Source organism: Phoenix dactylifera, chromosome 10, assembly GCF_051530095.1.
Source record: "Phoenix dactylifera cultivar Ajwa chromosome 10, Ajwa_hap1_PhDact_Kaust_v1.1, whole genome shotgun sequence".
Classification (NCBI taxonomy): Eukaryota; Viridiplantae; Streptophyta; class Magnoliopsida; order Arecales; family Arecaceae; genus Phoenix; species Phoenix dactylifera.
The window spans coordinates 24,661,618-24,683,823 of record NC_143199.1 but is presented as its reverse complement, the minus strand read 5'-3'; the positions used below and the strand labels follow the sequence as shown (position 1 = coordinate 24,683,823).

At 39.0% G+C, this 22,206-nt stretch overlaps 1 protein-coding gene across 1 annotated transcript; it reads left to right on the top strand.

The window, feature by feature from the left end:
• Window positions 1–839: 839 nt before the first annotated feature.
• On the top strand, window positions 840–21,310 carry LOC120104413 (eukaryotic translation initiation factor 4G-like). Its single transcript, XM_039115504.3, has 10 exons — window positions 840–1,100; window positions 1,335–1,560; window positions 1,683–1,825; window positions 1,986–2,129; window positions 2,347–2,414; window positions 2,528–2,584; window positions 2,974–4,329; window positions 4,455–7,783; window positions 20,558–20,752; window positions 20,845–21,310. Exons 2-10 carry the CDS (start codon window positions 1,358–1,360, stop codon window positions 21,173–21,175), a joined length of 5,826 nt encoding a protein of 1,941 aa, XP_038971432.3. The 5' UTR covers window positions 840–1,100; window positions 1,335–1,357; the 3' UTR covers window positions 21,176–21,310.
• Window positions 21,311–22,206: the final 896 nt, after the last annotated feature.

The window sequence follows — 22,206 nt, the reverse complement described above, 5'->3', positions numbered from 1 at the left end:
TATGAAAATAGAGTATAAATCACTTAAGACTCTTCCCATATCACACGAGACCTCAAATACATTAAGAACTCTTTAATGCCACAGACTCAATGTGACTTGATATGCCCCAAACATGGACTCAATCCACCACATGCTCAAGAAGATTTCGACTCAATGCTCCTACACCAAAATTATTTGGTACATTGCACTTAATTTTTTTATTTAATTTTCTGAAAAATTATTTATTATTCTATTATATGAATTTATATTTATAAAATTTATTTCTTTAGAATATTATATATATATACATATATACGTGTGTGTGTCTATATATATATATATATATATATATATATATATATATTACAGCATGGCGTATGTGGGTGCCGCTTATGCTAGGTCGGACCTGCACCCACTACTTTGGAACATTTGGAGCATGGGAGAGGAGTTAGATTTATTTCGAATTTCGCATGTATTTTGGGAGGCTAACAGTGCTCTAGACTAGGTCGCCTTCTATGCAGCCACCATTTCGGGTTTGTATGTTGGGATCCTTCTGATCGGGTGCTGCAGGCATTGGATTGTGTTTTGTTTTGTAATTGTTCTGGACTTTTTTACTAGCGAGAAGCAGATTCACTTAAGTAATTAAAAAAAAAGAGAGAGAGAGAAGGGACGGACCTGTAGATTATATTAATTTTGATTTAAAATTATTGTTATGCGATGCATCCATGATCCGGGAATTAAACTCGGAAGTTCGCTTCAGTATTCGAACGCAATCCGAAACTCGACCCCAAAGAATCCAAAAACGACTTGGATTCGGAGTTTGTTACCCTTTCTTATCGTGACTGGCCTGGAGCACCGTCACAGAACCACTACGCTTTTTTTTTCGTCAACCTTTTTTAAACCCTTTTTTGAATAATTTTGTTTATACTCTCTCTTTTCTCTCCAATAAGCTCTTTCGACTCTTCGCTTCTCTCTTTTCCCCACCTCTTGCTTCTCCCTTCTCTCTCTCGGTCTCCTCATGGTTCCATTCAACCTATTCGACGGTTTTCCCTCCCCATCTCTCTGAGGGGAAACCCTAATCGTTCCCCGAATCGGCGAGTCTATTTCTTCGGAGGCATCAGGTGAGAGATTGATCTTGAAGCCCTCGATATCGACCTCCGGCATTCCCCGATGCCTCAGAGTTTGGTTTTTCTTGTGCTAAATTTTGAATCTTTTTGTTATTTCTAGTATTTTTGTTTTTTGTGGGATTGACGGTGACAAAATCTAAGGGTTTGTTTGGTTTCGATCAGTTGCTGGGATCTTTTTCGTCTTTGTTGTTTTTATTGTTTTGAGACTGAATTTTCTTGGTGTTGTAGGTGGGTGAAAGAAAGGCGGATTTATGTCCTTCAATCAATCCAAGGTGGAAAAGAGCGAGGGCCAGCAGCTGAGGAAGACCGATCGTTCCGGCAGCTCCGGCCAGCAAAGAGGATATTCCGGCGGCAGCGGCGGGAAGGGCGGCGGCTCCGCCCCTCCTCCCCAACTCTCCTCTTCCTCTTCGTTTCCCTCCTCGTCGAACCACCCACACATCTTGCCGAATCGGAGGTAAAGATTTTATCTTCCCTGCCGCCCCCATGATTCTTGATGAAATAGGCCTTCTCGTTTAATATGGGCACATGGGCGCCCAAAAGTTAGGGTTTTTATTATTTTTTGTTGTTGTCTTTCAGTTTCAAGAACTCCGGAAATGGACAAGGAGGGTCGTCTAGGGCGAATTCATCTAATTTGAGGGCGAGTGATGCTGTTGCCCCTGCAGCTCCCGTTGCTCTGCGGGGCGCGCAGAATGGTGGCCATGTCCAGCCACCCTTTCATGGTTGTCCAAATTCTTTTTTTTCTATAATTATTATTTTTATTGAAATTTACGTGTTTTGATTGATTTCTTGGATGAAGATTATGATGAAGAGTAGATTAGAATGCAAAAAATAAAAGAATCGTGCTATACTCTTAAATTTATTCATTATCATCTTGTTCAGGACCATCTGATGCACCAGCATCAAGTGCTTCAAAACCTGTGGATGTACCCATCCCAAGAAACTCCCGAGCCCATCCAAGGGCTCCAATTTCTCAGTCTGCTGCAGGACCTTCCAATTCCGCAACCCCTGTGGTTCCAGCCAAAGGTACTTTGTTGTGCATTTGTTCACTTTGTTGTTTGAATGCTTATGCCAGTGGATTATGTAGGTTTAGACGTCTTTCCTTTGTTCTGATAACTTTTGCAAGTTGGTTCTTGATTTTCTGCAACTGATGATTTTTTCGGGGGTCATCTTCATGCATTGAAACTATTCTTTTAATTTATCATCCTGTCAGTCTTTTTGGTTCACTGCTTCCTTCCTTCAGGTGATGGATCCAAGACATTTACTCTTCAATTTGGATCTATAAGTCCCGGTATTGTGGATGGAATGCAGGTATACTTCTCGCATTTTGCTTCAAGTTGAATTTTGTGTTTTGTGTTGGTTCTTATTCATGCTCTTTTGCAATGTAGCTTCTGATTTGGCAAAATTTGTTATGATCATTGTAGATTCCTGCTCGGACTTCCTCAGCTCCACCTAATCTGGATGAGCAGAAGCAGGCCCAGGTGTGTAGATATTGTACTGGATCTTTAAATTTTACTTTTGAGCAAAGAAAAAAAGTGGGATTGAAATTGATATCTAGACTAAGTTTGCTTTGATGATAGGTGAACTGACATTATATTCCTGTAGTTGTTCATCTTGCACATGACCTTTATCACTTGGTAGCTTTACAAATTTAGCTGAAACATTCACTTTATATTTTTTTTGATCGATCTCAAGCAGATATTCTCTGGCTTGGGTTAGGTCATTTTATCCAAATGTTGAAGTTCTACATAGGAAAATCTTGATTATTGTCAAATAGATACCTAATAGAAGTCATTGCAATCTTTGTTGACATTTTTGTGAATTCTCAGTTTGTCATCATTATTTACTATCTTTGAATTCCATCATGCAGGGCCGCCATGGTTCATTTAGGGGAGCATCCAAAGTGCCTATACCCACTGGACCACAGCAGCCACAACCTCCTAAGAAGGATGCAGGTGGTATTAGCCAATCTAATGCTGGAGGGTCTCTACCTCCTGCCCAGGTAAAACAGGATATGCACTCACAAATTTCAGCTGCCCCTGCTGTACCACTACCCAAATCTTCTGTTCTTCCTATAGCTGGGATATCTATGCCAATGGCCTTTCAACAGCCCCATGTTCCCCTGCAATTTGGTGGCCCCAATCCTCAGCTGCAGTCACAGGGTGTTGCAGCAAGTTCATTGCAAATGCCTATGACATTACCTGTTGGAAATGTTGCCCAAGTACCACAACAAATGTTTCTTCATGGTCTCCAGCCTCATCTTCTGCAGCCTCAACCGATGATGCACCAGGGACAAAGCTTGGGCTTTGCATCTCAAATGGGTCACCAACTGCCTCCTCAGTTAGGAAACCTTGGAATCAGTATTCCCACCCAACAGTTTGCGCAACAGCAGCCTGGAAAATTTGGTGCTCCTCGCAAGATCACTGTAAGGATTACTCACCCAGAGACCCATGAGGAGTTGAGACTTGGTAAAAGGACAGACTCATATACTGATGGCGGTTTTACTGGGCAAAGGCCCCTGCCCAATGTAGCCTCTCAATCTCAACCTCTTCCGCCATTTACTCCCTCCCATTACGGTCCTCCATTGCAACCAAATGCCTATAACCCATCCCAGATGCTCTTCCATACCTCCACTTCTCTTCCTTTGACAAGCAGTCCAATGCCTTCTGGTTTGCAGGCACCAAGATATAGCTATTCAGTTGGCCAGAGTGGCCAAGCCATTTCAATCACGAATCCATCTGTCATTAAGCCTGTGCCTGGTAGCAAATATGGGCCTCCTCTGCATAGTCTTTCTGAATCGCTGAAAGTGGAAGCTGTGCCAGTCTCTGCTTCATCAGCTCCAGTTCAGGGGATGGCAAAGTCAGTTGTTGGTTTGCAGGGAAATAAAGCTGGAACTTCTTCAGTGACAGTTAGCATGCCCATAAGCAATGCCGAAGCACCTAGGGTGTCAAAGCATTTTGGAGAAGCCACGGCTTCTCATCCACAAAGAGACAGGAAGATCACTGTAGAAAGTTCTGTTCTGCAGTCCAAATCAGCTTCTCAGTCATTGCAGACCACACAGGCTACAACTTCATCAGTTCCTGTTACTCCTCATGGGGATTTTGAACCTGATGAGACAGGAACTGATTGCGGAGGAAAAGAACCTGTCCAAAAATTGGACTTATTGAAGGATAACCACAAATTGCCTAATAAAAGGGACCTCGGACATTCACTACACTTGCAACAGGTCTGACATTCTGAATGCTTCTTATTCCTTCTCTTTTCATCTTATCTTGTTGAAGATATATTTTGCTGCTCTTATGTATAATGCAATTTCTATTTGTAACTTCTCGACATGATTGAATGGTGCAGAAAGATGCTTCTGAATCTGCAGATGGATTGTCCAGAAACTCTGAGAAAGTTCAGGAATTTTCAGGGGCAGATATGTCGATTGCTACCACTAGCTTGTCTTCACTTAGTTTGAGACAAAAAAGTTCAAGTGAAATTAGAAATTCTAAAGCTGTTGAAAGTCAATTAGTCCCTACTGAGTCAGAATCATTTGGGGTTAATTTGGTGAAGGAAATATCACAAGATGTTTGTTTGAGAGCTGACAGTGGAATTCTACTTGAAGAGAAAGGTTCTGCCGAGACATCAACTTCTTTGGGTCTTGAGATGGATGAGACTGTACCTAAGAAGTCATATCCTACTTTTGGTCAGGACAATTCTATCTTGTTAGATGTTGAACCAGGACAAGAAGCACATGCAGAAAAGGAACATGGGGAAACTGAAGTGTTTAGTGATTCCTCACGAGATACTGGTAATGCTAAACCATATCGAAAATCTGTTTTTACAGAATGTGTTGAAGTTGGAAAACCAGTTGAGTTGGCTGGGCAAGATGGGGCTGGAGGAGATAATTCAGAAATTTTGACTGCCTGTGGATCTTTTGATGCTGAAAGGCAACAGTCCGGTTCCTCCAATGGAGCAGTGGGGCAAAGCTTGGTGGTTGAGAAGACGACTGAGGAATCAGACATCTCTGCTAGGACATGTTCGGACTTCACCAAAGCTGAAGCAGTTTCTTCTAGTCACCTTTCATTTTCAAATATTGAAGAAGAAAAGCCTTCCTCTCCAGATGCCATCGCAAATACAAGCAAAGAAATAGACAGCCAGGATGTTGGCTCGAGTAATCCTGATGTCTTGCAACCAGGGATAGCTGTTTCAGCCCCTGTTACTTCTAAGGTGACAGAGAAACTGGAAGAAAAAGTTACAGAGCTGTCTAGTGAAGATCCAGCTTCAGTTTTGTCATATGGGCCAAAGGACAAGCCTGTTTTAGAGCCTCCCAGGGTCAAGCCTTCTTCTGGAAAAAAGAAGAAGAGGAAGGAAATTCTCTCAAAAGCTGATGCTGCAGGAACTTCAGATCTTTACAATGCGTACAAGGGTCCTGAGGAAAAACATGAAACTACCAGTAACACAGAAAGTGTGGATAGTCCTGTAGTAGTGGATGCTAACCAACATGTGACTGCAGATACCAATAATGACGTTGTTGCTGGTGAGGGAGATGGCCGGAGCAAAGTTGAAGTGGATGATTGGGAAGATGCAGCTGATATCTCAACTCCAAAGTTGAGAATACCTGAGAATGGACAGCAAGCCAGTCGAGCAAAGACATATAAGGATGATGACAGAAATGAGACCGTGAACAGAAAGTATTCCAGGGATTTTCTGTTAACATTTTCAGAGCAATGTACTGATCTTCCTGAAAGGTTTGAGATTAAACCTGATATAGCTGATGCTTTTATAAGTGCATCGGTTGCTGTTTCCCGTGTTGTTGACCGCGAAACCTTTCTAAGCCCCGGAAGGATTACAGAGAGATCTCCAGGAATTTCCCGGGTGGAGCGCTATATGGTCGGCATTGTGGATGATAAATGGACGAAGGCATCCAGTTCCTTTGCTTCTGTACGTGACCTTCGGCCGGAGGTTGGACATGGAGGAGCTGTTATGAACTTTCGGCCAGGACAAGGAGTCAGTCATGGGGTTTTAAGACATCCACGTGGGCAATCATCTGGTCAGTTTGCTGGAGGCATTCTTTCTGGGCCAATGCAAGCAATGGCATCTCAGGGAGGGATACCACGTAATGGTGCTGATGCAGACAGGTGGCAGCGCTCTCCTGGCACTCAGAGAGGGTTAATACCTTCTCCTCAAACTCCTGCACCAGTAATGCACAAAACTCAGAATAGATATTTAGTCGGTAAAGTGACTGATGAGGAAGAGACAAAGCAAAGACGATTAAAAGCCATACTGAATAAGTTGACGCCTCAGAATTTTGAGAAGTTATTTCAGCAAGTCAAAGAAGTTAATATTGATAATACTGTTACTCTTTCTGGTGTAATCTCGCAGATTTTTGACAAAGCTTTGACGGAGCCAACTTTCTGTGAGATGTATGCTGATTTCTGCTACCATCTTGCTAGTGAATTACCTGATTTCACTGATGACAAGGAGAAGATTACTTTTAAAAGGTTGCTTCTGAATAAGTGCCAAGAGGAATTTGAAAGAGGGGAGAGAGAAGAAGCTGAAGCTAATGAAGCTGAAGTGGAAGGTGAGGCTAAACAATCTGAAGAGGAAAGGGAGGAGAAAAGGATCAAGGCACGGAGGCGTATGCTGGGAAATATTCGATTAATTGGTGAATTGTACAAGAAAAGAATGCTGACGGAGAAAATTATGCATGGATGCATCAAGAAGTTGCTCGGGCAGTATCAGAATCCTGATGAGGAAGATATTGAAGCCTTATGCAAGTTGATGAGTACAATTGGCAAGATGATAGATCATCCCAGGGCCAAGGAACATATGGATGCATATTTTGACATGATGGCAAAACTATCAACACATCAGAAGCTATCATCTCGGGTTAGGTTCCTGTTAAGGGATGCAATTGATCTGAGAAAGAACAAATGGCAACAAAGAAGGAAAGTTGAAGGCCCGAAGAAAATTGAAGAGGTGCACAGAGAAGCAGCTCAAGAACGACAAGCTCAAGCAAGTAGATCCACCCGTGGTTCTGGCATTAGTGTTGCCTCAAGAAGAGGACCATCCATGGACTATGGTACACGGGGATCCACTATAGTACCTTCTCCAAGCTCCCAGATTGGTAATATAAACAATTTGCCACCTCAGGTCCGTGGGTATGGATCTCAAGATGTTCGATTGGAGGATAGACATCCATCTGGAAGTAGAACATTGTCCTTTCCCCTTCCTCAAAGGCCTTCTGATGATGATTCAATTACCCTTGGCCCCCAAGGTGGACTTGCTAGGGGTATGTCTGTTAGAGGACCGTCTTTGATCTCAAATGTTCCCTTGGCTGAAATTTCTCCCAGTGTTAATGACCAACGTAGGATGCCACCAGGTCCAAATGGTTACAATAGGACGCCTGATTGGATACCTGCCAGCTCAAAAGAAGAAATGCCAAAACATATGCCAGAAAGGTTCTCTGGGGCACCACATGATGTAATGAATCCTCAAGATTGTAATACTTACCATGGGAGCAGGGACAAGATTTTGGATCGTTCTTCTGATAGGTCTGCAGCAACTATCCTTCCTGCAGGTCATGCACAGGGATCTTTAAGTGGCAGTGCAGGTGCACATTCTGAAGCAAAACAGTTATCTGAAGAGGTTCTTTGTGAAAAATCAATGTCAGCAATAAGGGAATTCTATAGGTAACATCTTTGTCTTATCTATTTTCCTTTACTACTTGCAGAATAATATATATGTTATCATGCATCATGCATACCATTGGTTTTGTGTCTACTGGGAAAAATTACTAGACAAACAGAGGTTAAACAATAATAGGGCTGCATGGGAGTTGTAACCCTTACTTCCTGTTTAGGGTCAACATCAAATTTGGTTGATTATGACCATGTAAAAAGTTTAACCATGTAAATAATGACACATGGTTATGGGATTACTAACATGCCCATTTTGCAGCTAACCTTTCATTCTTTCCGAAGGGGATATTTAGATATTTAAATTTATCTTTATTATTAGCCACATATATTTTTCTTGTCCATATGCAATTCTTTGAATTATATCATCCTTGAATATTTCTGTCCATGCTTCTCAGAAAATGATGCTGTGTCATCTTGTCTTTCTATGCCATAATTCATACTGCTATAATTCTGTTGAGAATCTTATCATTTGGTCGAGTTATTGGACATTGTTTATTCTTAATCCTTTTTTTTTTACTTGACGAAGATATAAGCCTATGTTTGGTCTTTAATTTTTTCGCCTTTTTCTACCTTCTAACTTATTTGCTGGTTTAGCACTCTCTGCCTGACCACATCAGAATAGTTCTCTTGCCAGCCACATAACTTATATTACCAACTAGTGATCTTTTTCACATTCCCTAATTCAGTATTGAAAATGGCTTCTTAAGTGCTTAAGCAGTCATTTGAATAGTTTTTCAGTGCGTCGCCGCTTGAAGTGGCACTTTATTTTTGGTAGAAAGCCCTTAGGCTGTTTTCATTTAACTAATTCTCCTCAAAACATGAGTGGTTCCTCTCCTTCTCAATGGTAAAAGCTAAAAAAGATGGATATGAGAGAGACCAAGAAGAATTATATCTGGCTTGCAAATCATAACTTGCTAATAAATGAGCGCAATGGTTTGTGAAATGACTAGAATATGAGATATTGAGGTGACAAAATTCTTGGAGGAGACTTCTGTGATCAGCAAAAACATGGGATATTTGACAAGGAGGACTACTGGAACCCTTAGACAGAAGCTGGACAATGGACAATGCATCTCCTTCCAGGATAGCATGATAGACATTCATCTGCATCAACAATAATATCCCCTTTTTGAAATCTTGTGCTTCAGCTTGCTCAGCAGTGCAGGAAGGCAAGACAATATAGTGGCTATTAGTATGATCACCATTTGAGTTTCCTGCTATTAATTCTGCATTAGAACCCGTAAGATTGGTGCCTGCATCCATGTTACATTTTTCCCAATCATTAGAGAAAGTATTCAAAGAGTCAAGCAAAATCAATGGATATGATGTGGAGCAAAATCAATGGATATTAGCCAACTGTTTTGTAGAGATTCAATCTGGCAATCCATAAATGAGAAAGCTTTATTTGCTACTTTCAAGGGAGTCAAGCATATGGATTCAAAAAACCTTGGACTTCCTAGCTTTCCATATGTGTCAGAGAATTTTAGCCGCCAAGATAAAGAGATAAATATCATATCTCACTTAAGTGGCACTCTTTAAAACATTCTAAGAAGCTGTTCAATTTTTGTAGTCACTTTAGTGCTGCTTGAATTGTTTAGCTCAGACTAGAATGTTATCATGCGGAGTAGAAGTTCAAATGTTTTAGCAGCCATTTTATTTGCTCAATCATTTAAAAAATTATTTATCAGTTGATATTGGTATAATTCTGTTCATATTCATTTTAATATCAACTACAGTTTAGAATATAATATCCAATATACTAGTTAAATTTTTAATGCATTGATTCTGCATAATTTCATTTGTTGTTTTATTCTTGGAGCATAATTTAGAATATGTAAGTATATAAAAAGCAAGCTAAGAATAGCAGAAGGTTTGCTCTACATGCGCTCTTAAAGGAACGGTGTATCATCTCTACCTATGAAGCAGGGGCATGGAATTTGATGATTGATCGGGATATGCATTATTTGAACATGCCAAAATGACAAATTGTGAGCATTCATGATACGGATATGAGGATATTGCAATGAATAGACAAATACTGTAGAAATACATAATTACATATCACAAACATTTGTTTGTTAATATTTTGAACTCTGAAGCCACAAGTTATGATTTTTATTTATAATTTCAGCATATCTAATTTATTTACCAAGGAAAAGCCAAATTTCAAATGAAGAGGTTCAAAATAATTTAAAATAACAAAGTTTTCAACACCAATTCAGTTCTTGTATTGATACCCAACTGGTATAGGGTTGGCATGGTCTAGTTCTTGCAACCGACACTTGTTCCAGGGGATGTATGGGGTATCAACTCCATAGTAACGGCAGTTGGTATGGTCAAGTGCTAAAAACCAACGCAAAAGATATCCCTTAGTTATAACAATTGTCATAAAAATATAAGTTCCTTCTTACTGAGAAAAAGTTGCCAGTGGAAACACATAATACACTGGAGAAAAGTTTTCAATACTAGTTTTGGTACACTTACCGATACCCAACTAGTACTACGTTGGTACGATCTGATTCTCGATTTTGACACTTGGAAGGGTGCATACTGAGTATCAGTTCCCTACTGGTGCAAGTCAATAGGCTTGATACGGATTGATACTGTTAGATACTGAAAACCATGCTGTGGAGGTAGTCGTATCTAGTTATCCACGATCCATTTGAGCCCAAAGAAGAAAAAGAAAAAAATCTGGAATTAGTACTTTTTTTATGAAAACTTTGTTATGCTGCATCCTTCTTTTTATGCTATAACAGAAGACCTAAACTAGATGCTCCAGTGACTAGGACTTGCGTACGATCAAAATTGTAGAAGATAGAAAATAAGGAAATATACAAAGTAGAAACAGAAAGGTGGTTGGATAGCTTCGGCTGCCAATCACCCTCTTCTTTCTTTTGTTTCCTGCTCTCCTCTCTCTCTTTCCTTTGCTTTCTTTCGTTTCCTATATTTTCCAATTTTGCTTTCTTCTTCTTGCACCTAAGAGGAACTAAGCATCCCTCTATCCTGGCTATGAGATGAAGGGGTACACAACTTTGTAAGCCTTCTCATTAGATATGATCCTCATTAAGTTGTCTTGTCCTCTATTTGATGATTGGGATGAGTCATCGCTGACTCAGACAACTCAGGGCCCATATATCTCTTGAGCAAGAACTATGCTGATATTTTCTCTCAGTTGTTGAATGCTAAAACTCCTGAAGCTTTTAGAAGCCCCTAAGATTTGGTTGGAACCTTTTAGTCTCACATAATGTAGAAAGTAACTGAAAAAAATAAATCTATTAAGATGCAATAAATTTAGGACTACTTCTATTCATGATGTATCTAAGGTAGGTAAGCCGAACCGTGCCGAACTGGCTGGTTCGGGCTGTACCAAATTGGCCCAGTTGGCTATTGGCATGGTTCAATCGGTTGGTTTGGGTTATAAGAGGCCGCCTTGTTCGAAGGCCTAATCTCCTCTATTTGACACTCCCCATTGGAAGAAGCCCTTCATCACTACCGAGTCCACAACAATGACGGATGCCAACTTTCCTTACAAGTGAGTCTTTTTCTCTCTCCATCTCCCTTTCTCTCGGTCCCCATTACTGGATCCAAAGCTCTCGAAGCTTCTTGTTGGTGGCTTGAAGCTGCTCAGCCTCTCTATCTCTCTCTTCTCCCTCCCTCTCCTTCCTCTCCCTCCTCTCACTCTCCCTCCTTCCTGCCCTCTCTCTCTACCTCACTCTCCTCTCTCCCACACTCCCTCTCCTTGTTGCGCTATGCTCGGCTTTGGATGATATTAACCCGTACTGTGTCGAGCCAGTTGCTGGCTGGTACAAGCCTCGGTACTGGTCTGGCAAACCTTGATCTAAAGCAAAACTGGCTACTTAACATACATCCTACAAGGGTTGTGCATGATACAAACCTCTTGCTCATGAGTCTCAGCTCATTTTAAAATCTCTTCACCAATAACATTTTGATCCTGGCCCATCGAGCTCCCAAACTTTTAAAGCTTGCAAATTATTTCTCCTTTGCTCCTGCTGCTCATCAAGCTCCTACAACTTCAAGCTTGCCAACTTATTTCTGCTTTGTAACTATCACTTGTCATATGACCTATTTGTTGACTTGCAAGTACAAAAGTTTGAACATGAAGTTCCTCTCTTAATGGATTTCTTGCTTAACCTGAGCCCATATATCTGTTAGTATAGAAAATTGATCACTGTTCATATCACCTAGAAAAAGAATTACTGTTCTATCTGATATAGGCCTAGCCATCGCTAAGGTCAACTTTCCTCAAAGATAAGTCTTGCTGTAACTATCTTGTTAAAATCAGGATTGAGACAAAAAATGTGGAATTGGTTAAATTGGTTGGGTCGTGGATTGAATTGCAGACTGAAAGATTTTTTTTTAATATTTTTTTTAAACTAAAATTATAAAAGAAACATGAAAATTGTTAAGTAAGTCGATTATAAAGTTGATGAAGATGAATGAAGAATACAAGGACATGCATATCAGATGTTCAGGTTCCACCATAAACCCCATATTAGCATGTTTGGTGAAACAAACATCATGTTGAGTTATTTGAGGTATTTCTACACAACCTATCAATTCATTTTTTACCAAAATATTCTGATGAAAAAGATTTTAACAAGTAGTTGTGAAAATATGTATTTATTGACTCTTGTTCTGAATTTCATTAACTCTAAATCTTTGACTTCTAACACCCTAACGAGCTTGCTAATTTTACGTTCTTGTACTTATTAAAGAATAACGAGTAAATTCAACTAGCCACAAAGTCCAATTTTGTAAAATGTACTTCTATATGATTTAATATGTGACATGATAAAGTTGGATCTTATGAACCAAGGGAATCTATGATGCATAATTCAGATTTAGATCTTATGATCTAATTAATCCCAAACTGAGAATAAGATTCAGATAATTTGGTGCTTTTTTTTATCCGGATCATGAGATCGTGGATCTTAAGATCTTGGGATCGCTAGGATTTTATAGCTTTGATCCGAATCAGGATCTTCTTGTTGGGCCACTGTATTAGGTCCTTCTATTGGCCTATGGTCATACAAACTTTAATAGAAAATATTTTTCTCTAAGATAACTTCCATTAAATTATTGGCTTGTCTTCCACAATCAGCTAGTAGCCTTTTTTGCGTGGTACCTGATCCAATGGTAGTACAATCAAATGACTTCTTCAATTTAATGATTATTTATGGGGGCCTGTTTGGGTGCGTGGAGTATATACCCCAAGAAACAGGAGCCAGATTTTCTTCCCTTGGATGAGGCTTGATATCCTGGAAGCGAAAATGTTCAATTTAATAATCCTAACTTGTATTTGGATACTGTAAGAAAATAGAGATTATACAATAGAGGTTATGTACCAGGCTGGCACATATGATGATATTGGTCAAGGGATCATATAAAATAAAGATTACATAAACAAAGATTGTATAAAGCAAAGATTAGTTAACATATTTTGTCCTTTCCTAAGAGGCCAATAAAACTTGTTTTTCCTGAATCAGACCTTAGAGAAACTAGATACAGACTATCACGGTCTATGCATAATCATAGTTCTTTCCATATTTTTAACTCCTCATCAGCAACCTTGTCCATCCTTGGAGGAGGCAGAGTGGTGCTGGGTCTTTGGTAGTGGAGGGGTGGAGTAGTTGTGATGGGCCTTTGGTGACCAATGAAGTGAGAAAGAGGTGCGGGAGGTGGGGTGGAAGGGACACTGGGCCTTGGTTGAGAGGTGATGAGGAGAAGGACTAGGGTGACATCGATGAATGCTAGAGGTGGTGATTGCAAGGAATGGACCGGTGCTTGTGAGAATTTCGTGCCCTAGCACTTATCACAAGCTTGGTTTTTAAATGCTTCTTGAATCCTTGCAAGTTAAAAAAGGGTTGACTAGTGGATCAGGCCATATTAGCAAGGTCTGGACCTCTGGACTGAGGATTCAAGCGAAGGACGTAGTCCAGCATGAGCCTTTTCTTCAAATCGTGCATTTGGAAGCCTGTTCAGAAGAAAAGGCCTGTGATGGACTAAACTATGTCTTAGCCTTGATTTCTCTAGACTTTAAGAATTGTTTAAACCCTTAAAATGCTTGTGATGGATTGAACAACTATGTTGACAAAAGGTACCCTAAATTCTATGTTTGTTTGTCAAAGCCACAATTATACTACTTACTATAAAGTTGCAAGAATTGTTTTTTAGGAATAATTGCTTTGATTATTTTTCATATCATGATCATTTCTTGTCTCAACATGATTTGTTAATTTAGCTTATTCATTCAATATATTTTTAATAATCAACTATCATGGTTTTGACATGATGAATTATTGACAATCATATTGTCCAAAATAATCTGATAGTTTTTCTTCTTGACTAGTGAAACTTTATGTGAGGATTAAAGAATCACTTATTGTGCCTGTGCCATAAGGCGTATACTATGCAAATCGCCCTAACACTTGGCATGCATTGACATGAAAAAATGTTTAATTTTGCAAATATAATGGCAATATATTGTATTAAAATTTTGACATTACACTCAATTTTAATAGCTTTGTACAAGTGTATAAGAATGAGTGCTTTAAACAAACATAGTTCCTAACTAATTTTAGTAATATAATAATCCTAAAATTTTATGTTCTTTGTTCTCTACCATTTGGGCTACTTAGCTTCAACTGACGGGGATAAACTAATACTCATGGTTTTATGTGGGTCTAGGTGCTGGACACCCTGTATGCACTAGGTGGGCGCCTAGGTGCTTAAGTGGATGCTTAAGGATGAAATCCTTCCAAGCTTTTATTATGCATATTTTTAAACATATGCATAAATAAGCATGTGCATATATCATATATAATCTCTTTTCATCATATATAGCGTTATGAAACCTGATTTTCATACTTAAAAAAGTCCAAAGATCAAAATACACTAGAAGGAGAGTGACAACAGTGTTGCTCCCACTGTAGCAGCCAGCAGGCTGTAGAACATAGCTAGTTAGCCGGCATCTAGCAAGACGCGGGAGGAAGACAGGATGCAGCAGCCAATAGGCTGTAGGGCCACAGCCGACGACCAACCATCAAGGAGGCAAGCAGAACAAAGAGGAAAAATTAGAAAAAAGGTTGAGAATGGCTAGATGGAGAAGAGATAGGATTAGAAAACAAAGAGGAATAGAAAAATCAAAGGAAGGAGGAGGAGGAGAAGAAGAAGAAGAAGAGATCGGTCTAACAAAGAAAGAAAGAAAAAAAATATAAATCTGGCACTAGTGCTGGCCGCCGCCACTTGTAGCTGTTGGTTGGCTTGCTAATAGCTTTGAGCTCACTACCTACTATTAGGTTGGTTGTAGCCTTCATTGCCCTCCTACATTTTTTCCCATATGGGGTTAAAATAGGTACTCGAATGGGCTGCTAGCAGATTTGTTGGAGATGGCAAGTTAACACCGTGGGGCCTAAAGAAAATGTGAAAAGAAACGTTAAAGAAGTAGGATTTAAGCGGGCTTAGACTAGGCAGCCTAACCAAATTAAGCGCCTAGGCAGCCACTTTTAACAACATTGCTAATATTATCATCTTTATTTACACATTAATAAAATAAACAAGCTCAAACTTTGTGCTCATGTGATTGCTTGTGGTGTGGGTCTGCACACGCATGTGTTTGCTTGTGGAATTATGTCCATGCTTGATAGCTGATTGATGGAAAAGTTGTCAAATTCTAGCGATATGTTGGGGTTTCTGAAGGTCTGTATCATGAGATTTAAGCATGTGTGTTATTTTGTTAAATAATAATCCTCAATGTGGTGCAAAGGATGGATTGGAGGAAGGATGGATAGGAAAGGATGGACCCATCCATCCTTCCGTATGTATGGTGAAACATAGAAAGATGGATTGGAATGATTTCATCCATTTGGTATAGAAGGAATGAAAGGGAGGTGGATGATATTTATATGACATTTTACTAAATTATCCTTTGATAAAAAAGTATTATTATTATCATTTTATAGCACTTATTTGTACTAAAAAAGTAGGGCAATATAAACTTAATCTATTTATAATTATATAAAAATTATGTAAATATTTAATTTTAATTTAATTTAATTAACTAAATATTTTATAATCTATTTTTTATTTATATTAATTATATAATTATTTAATTTATAATTTAATTTAATTGTTAATTAAATTTATATAAATAATTAACTAAAAAATAGTGAATATAAATAGAAAAATAGAAGAGAATTCTAATTATTTTGTTATAATTATGGAATTTATGTACTAAAATTGAAATAATTAGTAATAAAATTTAATAGCATAGGGTTAATAGTATAGATAAAATAAAAAATATATAAATAAAATAAATGAAAAAGCGAAGAAGTATTAGGGGTTTGTCAAAAAATTAATGAGTGGTCATTTTGTCAATGTAGAAATCCACCTCTCACGTGCTTTATCCATCCTTTCTTGCATCCTCCCAAATTAGGAGGATGCAAATTGGTGGCCTAGGATGGATGGGCAATCTTCTCTTTTCATCCATCCTTCTTGAGATTTTCTGAACCAAGCGGTGGATGGGGGCCATCCATCTTTCCAACCCAATCCATCCTCCCTTTTATGACCCCAACCAAACACAATGTAAATCTTAGACAAGTGAATTATGTTTAAGGGTTTAAATGAGCTGAATGTGAGCGAGTTGGCCTTGGTTTGAGCTTGGCTCAAAATGTTATGGGGTCAGCTCGAGCTTGTCTCGAGCTAGGATGGACTGGCTTAAACTCAGCTTGTTTATTACTAGGCTAAGCTCGAGCTAGCTTGGATGGGTTCCTACGTGGCCGTGAGGATGAGAAGAAAGAAGATGTTGCTATTACCATATGGGTGGGCTGAGTTAGCTGCATTAAAGCTGGAGGAGTAGGCCGGCACTTGTGCCGCACGGACCGCATTGAGACCGCTATGTTCGTGACAGCTAGCAAGCAAGCAAGAAATAAAAGCTAGAAAAACGTACTAAAGCGCACTCCAAAATTAACATCTAGATCTCTACTTGATTAAAAAAAAAAATCTAGACTTCTATCTTATTGCTTACTACAGTCCAAGGTCAGTTGAATCATCTCAAATCGGACGGTTCTGGTCGTACCGAGCCGTACTGGTGGTGGACTGGGACGATTTCGGCAATGAAAACAAAATTTGTTGCCAGAGGGGGAGAAGGAGAAGGAAAGAAAGGTAAAGAGAGCGAGCGGGGGAGCGAGGGAGAGGGAGGGAGGACGGCGCCCGGACAGGAGGGCGGCGGCTACGGCCGGGTTCCCTATTTCAAACCCTCCCTCCCTCTCTCCCCCTTCTTTCTTTCTCTCTTTCTTTTCTTTTCTTCCATTTGCCCTGTCCGCCTTCTCTACTGTGTCGGTACAGGCCTGGCACGGCACGACGCGGGCCTATATCGATTTGTGCCGCTGAGCAATCGGTCTGGTGCTTGGTATTGGTACAACAGACAATGCTACAGTTACTATGCCATTTTTGTTAATGGCATGACATTTGGTAAAGGAAGCAAAAAAAAGAAAAGAATGACCTTGTCCCAATGCGTTGCTGTATGTTGTTGAGGAAGAACAAGAAGGGAGGAGGAAATTAGGGAACCTTGATCTCAAGGTTTGATGTCATTGAGCTGGAGAGGATGTTTTGCTGACTAGAAGTTTTGATGATTAAGAATGGAGAGGAAAGGGAACTTGAGAATGGTTGTGGGATTGTGGCTTGTGACACCTTGAGGGCAAGGAGCTGCTTGGGGGCTAGGGCAACCTCTAAAGATAAGAAGCTGAGCCATTTGAATGCAATGCAATGGCTAATGTTGTCTCTTTTTACAAGTCTTGTTCGCCCTAGATAGCTTTAAGTGTGTTCGCTGGCCCCCCACTCTCTAGTTATAACCACTCATATCTTAAAACTATTTGCACCTCATACACTTGAGAAAGGTAGAAGTACATCTCACAAAATTGAGGGTGTGTTTTTGACTAGAAATAAGATTTTAGTATTAAATTTAGTGGAGATCATAGTTCTTTTTTTCTTGGTGAGTAGAGATCATAGTTGACCAACAACATGTCATATGCTTAATACTAATATAATATATATTAACTTTAATTATTTGTAATTTTGAGTTCTATTGAACTAAAATTGAGCAAGTTGAATCTAAATTGTGTTCAGCTTATTTATTTTTTAAGCTCAAAAATTTAGCTTATATTTAGCTCGTTTACCAGTTGAGTAATCCAATTTCAAGCTGAATTTTGAGTCAAACACGAGCTGCTTGCAAACAGCTTGTTTGTTTGACGGCCCTAATTGTGTTGCCAACCTCAAATTAGCTGCTCTTTCTTCATGTTTCGCCTAACTATGATAACCATCAAAAAATTTGTCTGGATCTTCTTAATATTGCTTTGGTTTTACATTAAAAAAAATTTTTTAGCAGTCCTTGACGTTGTTAAGCTCTGTTTTTTTGGGTGGCACTTGACCTGCTAATCCCACCGCAATCCATTTGATCAAGGTTGAGCTACTAATCTTTTCATCTCTATATGATGAGGCATTTCAGAGTTTGCTAAGATCCCTTGAGTTCTTTACTTCAAATTCTATTTCTATTCCAGGGGGTGGGGGGGGAGTCTTAGGGTTTAGCCCCAAATGGGCCGTTTATGGATGGTTTAATGACTAATTTATAAAAGAACTTAGCAGCCCTGCCTCTTTCTTCTTTCTTTCTTTCCTTGTTCTTCCTCTCACAATCTTTTCTGTTATATGGGTTTTTGGTTATACTTGAACTCTTTACTGGTCTGTCAATTGCATGGGCAGATGACCTAATAGAATGCACCACCTTCCTTGTGGCAAGTTTTTTATGTGTCTTCCCAATCTCTTCTTTTCCCTCTTGTTTGTGCAGCATGATCTTGGACCTCTTATGTTTGCTTTATTTCTTTAAACGCTAATTTTTGTTCTTTTACCGATCATCCTGCTGTTTTCTCTGTATGCTAGACTATGATCTTAGCTTTTCATTCTTGATTGCCTTAATAAGCTTTGGTAGCGACCATATGTTTTTTGTAGCAGTATAGCCTCCTGCCTCCTTATTTCCATGTCTAGTATATGTATGTATGTGTGTGTGTATATATATATATGTATATATAGCGAGAGAGAGAGAGAGAGAGAGAGAGAGAGAGAGAGAGAGAGAGAGAGAGCTTGGCTATGCTCGAGTGGATAGTTTCTCAAATTAAGTCAGGTCTAGATCGAACGATACAGGTTCCGCATTAGTGATCTGAGTTGTTGGATGTAGTCAACTAGCTCTAAACTACTTATACACCCTAAATCATGTGATTTGGAGACCCCCAGCTTATGCATCAAATGGACAAAAAATGTATTAATTTTTTGACCACTTGATGCATAGGCTAGGAGTCTCCAACTTGACGTTTGGTGTCTAAGCAGTTTTGAGGTGGTAGATATTTTCTGATCTAGACTTAACAATATTTGAGTGGAGAGCCAGCCAAGTGTAGCATCTCCCATACACACATGCATGCGCACACAGACATATACATATATGAATATATACGCATATATATATATATATATATATATATATATATATATATATATATATATATATATATATATATACATACATGCATGCATATATACACACAAACATATATACATACATATATACACACATACATGCACATATATATTTATATGTATATGTGTGTGTGTATATATATGGAAACTATGCAAAATTAGCAGTTTTTTTGTGAGATGATTTTTTCTTAATCTTTGAAATTTTTCTTTTCCTTACGTATGTTGGATTATTTTTTCCTAATTTTAATGTAGTTCGCGGAATTAATTATTTTGAATATCACTAACTTCACATGCATCTTATTCAAATGTCAAACTTCTTGCATAAGCAGCCATAGCTGCTTCCCCTTTCTTTCCCTGTATCTTCTCCTCTTCTGTCTATTTTTTCCTTCTCTCCCAAATGTCATCAAAAGCAATGGAAACTACTAGAAGCTGTCAATGATCTGAAACAAAAGCTTTTCCACATGATTTTGACAAGGGTCATTAGACATTGAGTTGGCTGTTAGAAAGGGTCAAAGTTGGATGTTTTACCATGATCAGTGAGGCATTTTAGTTCATAAATCCAATAAAGAAGCAAACTTTTCAATTTCTGGTGGAAAAATTGTTACTACTAAGGTAAACTAGGAGCAAGCTTGTGTTCTTATGTTGCATACAAAATTCTTTTGGAACGATGCAAGTATTGAGATATGCTTTATACTTCTGGTGGGAAAATTGTAACTACTGTGCCCTAACTAGAAGCAAGCTTATGACTTATGTTGGATATAAAGTTATTCTGGAGTGACCCAAAAATACGCTATTCTTCTATGGTTTCATTGGATGCATAAGTTGTCTATGCACGCCCAGGGTTGGTGACATGACTTTCCCTGAACAATTGGGGTATTTGGGTGAGGGCCGGGGTGGGAGGCTGAGATCTGTCTCCATAGAAGCATATTTGTTTTGTCCTGGGTTCTTTTGTGATTTTTTTGTATTAATTTTGTTTTATTATGGTCTTGAGTGGCTTCTTTTTTATAAGTCCAAAGGTTGTACGTATTTCTGAAATGAATTTTAACTTTCTCAGACCTCATGCTTTGGTTTATGATTCTCAAGGACCTGAATGCCCTGTCTTCTGATCGTGATGCATGTTGTGTTGAAATGTCGGCTGTATCTCTCATGATTTGTTTCCAAATGTTCTATCTTGATTATATTTTGATTGCTGAAAAAACGTTTTTCTTTTCATCTCACCAGTGCCAGAGATGAAGGGGAGGTATCTCTGTGCATCAAAGAGCTGAATTGCCCGAACTTCTATCCTGCCATGATATCACTGTGGGTCACAGACTCCTTCGAGCGGAAAGACATGGAGAGGGATCTCTTGGCTGCACTGCTTGTCAACCTTTGCAAGTCTCAAGATAGCTTGCTTGATCAAGTACAACTCATCCAGGGGTAAGAATGCCAGTTGCTAAATCCAAATAAAGGTACAGAAGCAAAATTTGATTCGATGAATGAAATCTTACAGACTCTCACTTTTTTGCCAGGTTTGAATCTGTTCTCACCTCGCTGGAGGATGCTGTTAATGATGCTCCTAGAGCTGCAGAGTTTCTCGGTCGCATCTTTGCAAAAGTTATATTGGAGAATGTGGTTCCGCTCAGAGAGATAGGACAGCTTATCCACCAAGGTGGGGAAGAGCCTGGGCGCTTATTAGAACTAGGGCTTGCATCCGAAGTTCTTGGCAGCATCTTAGAGGTGATCGAAATTGAGAAAGGGGAAGCTATTTTGAATGAGATCCGTGTGAGCTCCAATCTTCAGCTGGAGGATTTCCGACCGCCGCATCCAGTCAAGGCAAACAAACTGGGTGCCTTTCTTTAAAGATGAGGATTCTTTGTTTTTGGTTAGATTATTATGTATAGGTCTTTTAGGGTTCTCCCTTTGGAAATGCTTGTCCTGTAAGGGTTTTTATTATATATATACATATATTAAAAATTTTCCAATGCCTTGATACAATTCACATCTTCAATACTGTGAACTAGGTATCATCGGAGCAGCTTAGCTTGTGAATTAGAGTCGGAGAACGTCAGTTTGCTTTGTCCTGGAAATTGGGGGTGTATAAAATTCTCGCTTGGGGGCTTCGGTTTGCCTTTTGCTATGGCATCTAGTCCATGCCTTCTTGGTCTGTTGGAGCTTCTATGTTGCAACGCAGTTCGATGCTCAACGCTGTCTGCTGAGATTAGTGCCAGCCTGCTTGTCATGAATCTGCCTGTATTTGTGTTCCATTACATATTTTTTGATGGAACCAACCTGATTTGAATACATGCATGGGATCAAGAAGAAATTCCAGATTTTTACTCAAATCATTGGAGGATGCCAGGATGATGGATGCCCCAGCTTGCTATGCAAAGATTATATCCTGCTGAGCAAGAAATCAGTTTGGAGGAAAAGATTGGAATTTCCAGGTTTTCGGATTTTGCGGCCTTTGAAATTTTGAAAGATTTCAGAGAAGAAACAAGGAGAGGAAAAAAAAAGGGGGGGGCCGGAGCCACCGTCCTTATTGTGGAGTTTTCTTGTAAGAAATAAAAATATACCATATATTTTGAACAAATGTTAAACTAAATACTTAATAATTTTTGAAAAATACGAATTAATTGCATTGTAAAAAATGATATAGCGGAGCCAAAATGAATTCATTTAATATAAATGAAAACTTTATATAAAGGAAAAACAATAAAAAATGAAATAATAATAATAATAATGTAGTCTTAAACTATTGATGTTGAGTTTTGGTGTAACTAACTAAAAAAAAATTATTTAGAGGGATTTGGATGTGAATGATTATAGTCTTTGCAAATTTAGTCTCTCAATTTATCACTAGGTACAGTTCTAATTTTATGTACAAGGCACCG

Coding starts and splice junctions, on each gene's coding strand:
- LOC120104413 (XM_039115504.3), top strand. CDS start 1,358: ATGTCCTTCAATCAATCCAAGGTGGAAAAGAGCGAGGGCCAGCAGCTG. Junction 2,130..2,346: donor CCCTGTGGTTCCAGCCAAAG/GTACTTTGTTGT, acceptor TCCTTCCTTCAG/GTGATGGATCCAAGACATTT. Junction 2,585..2,973: donor ATGAGCAGAAGCAGGCCCAG/GTGTGTAGATAT, acceptor TCCATCATGCAG/GGCCGCCATGGTTCATTTAG.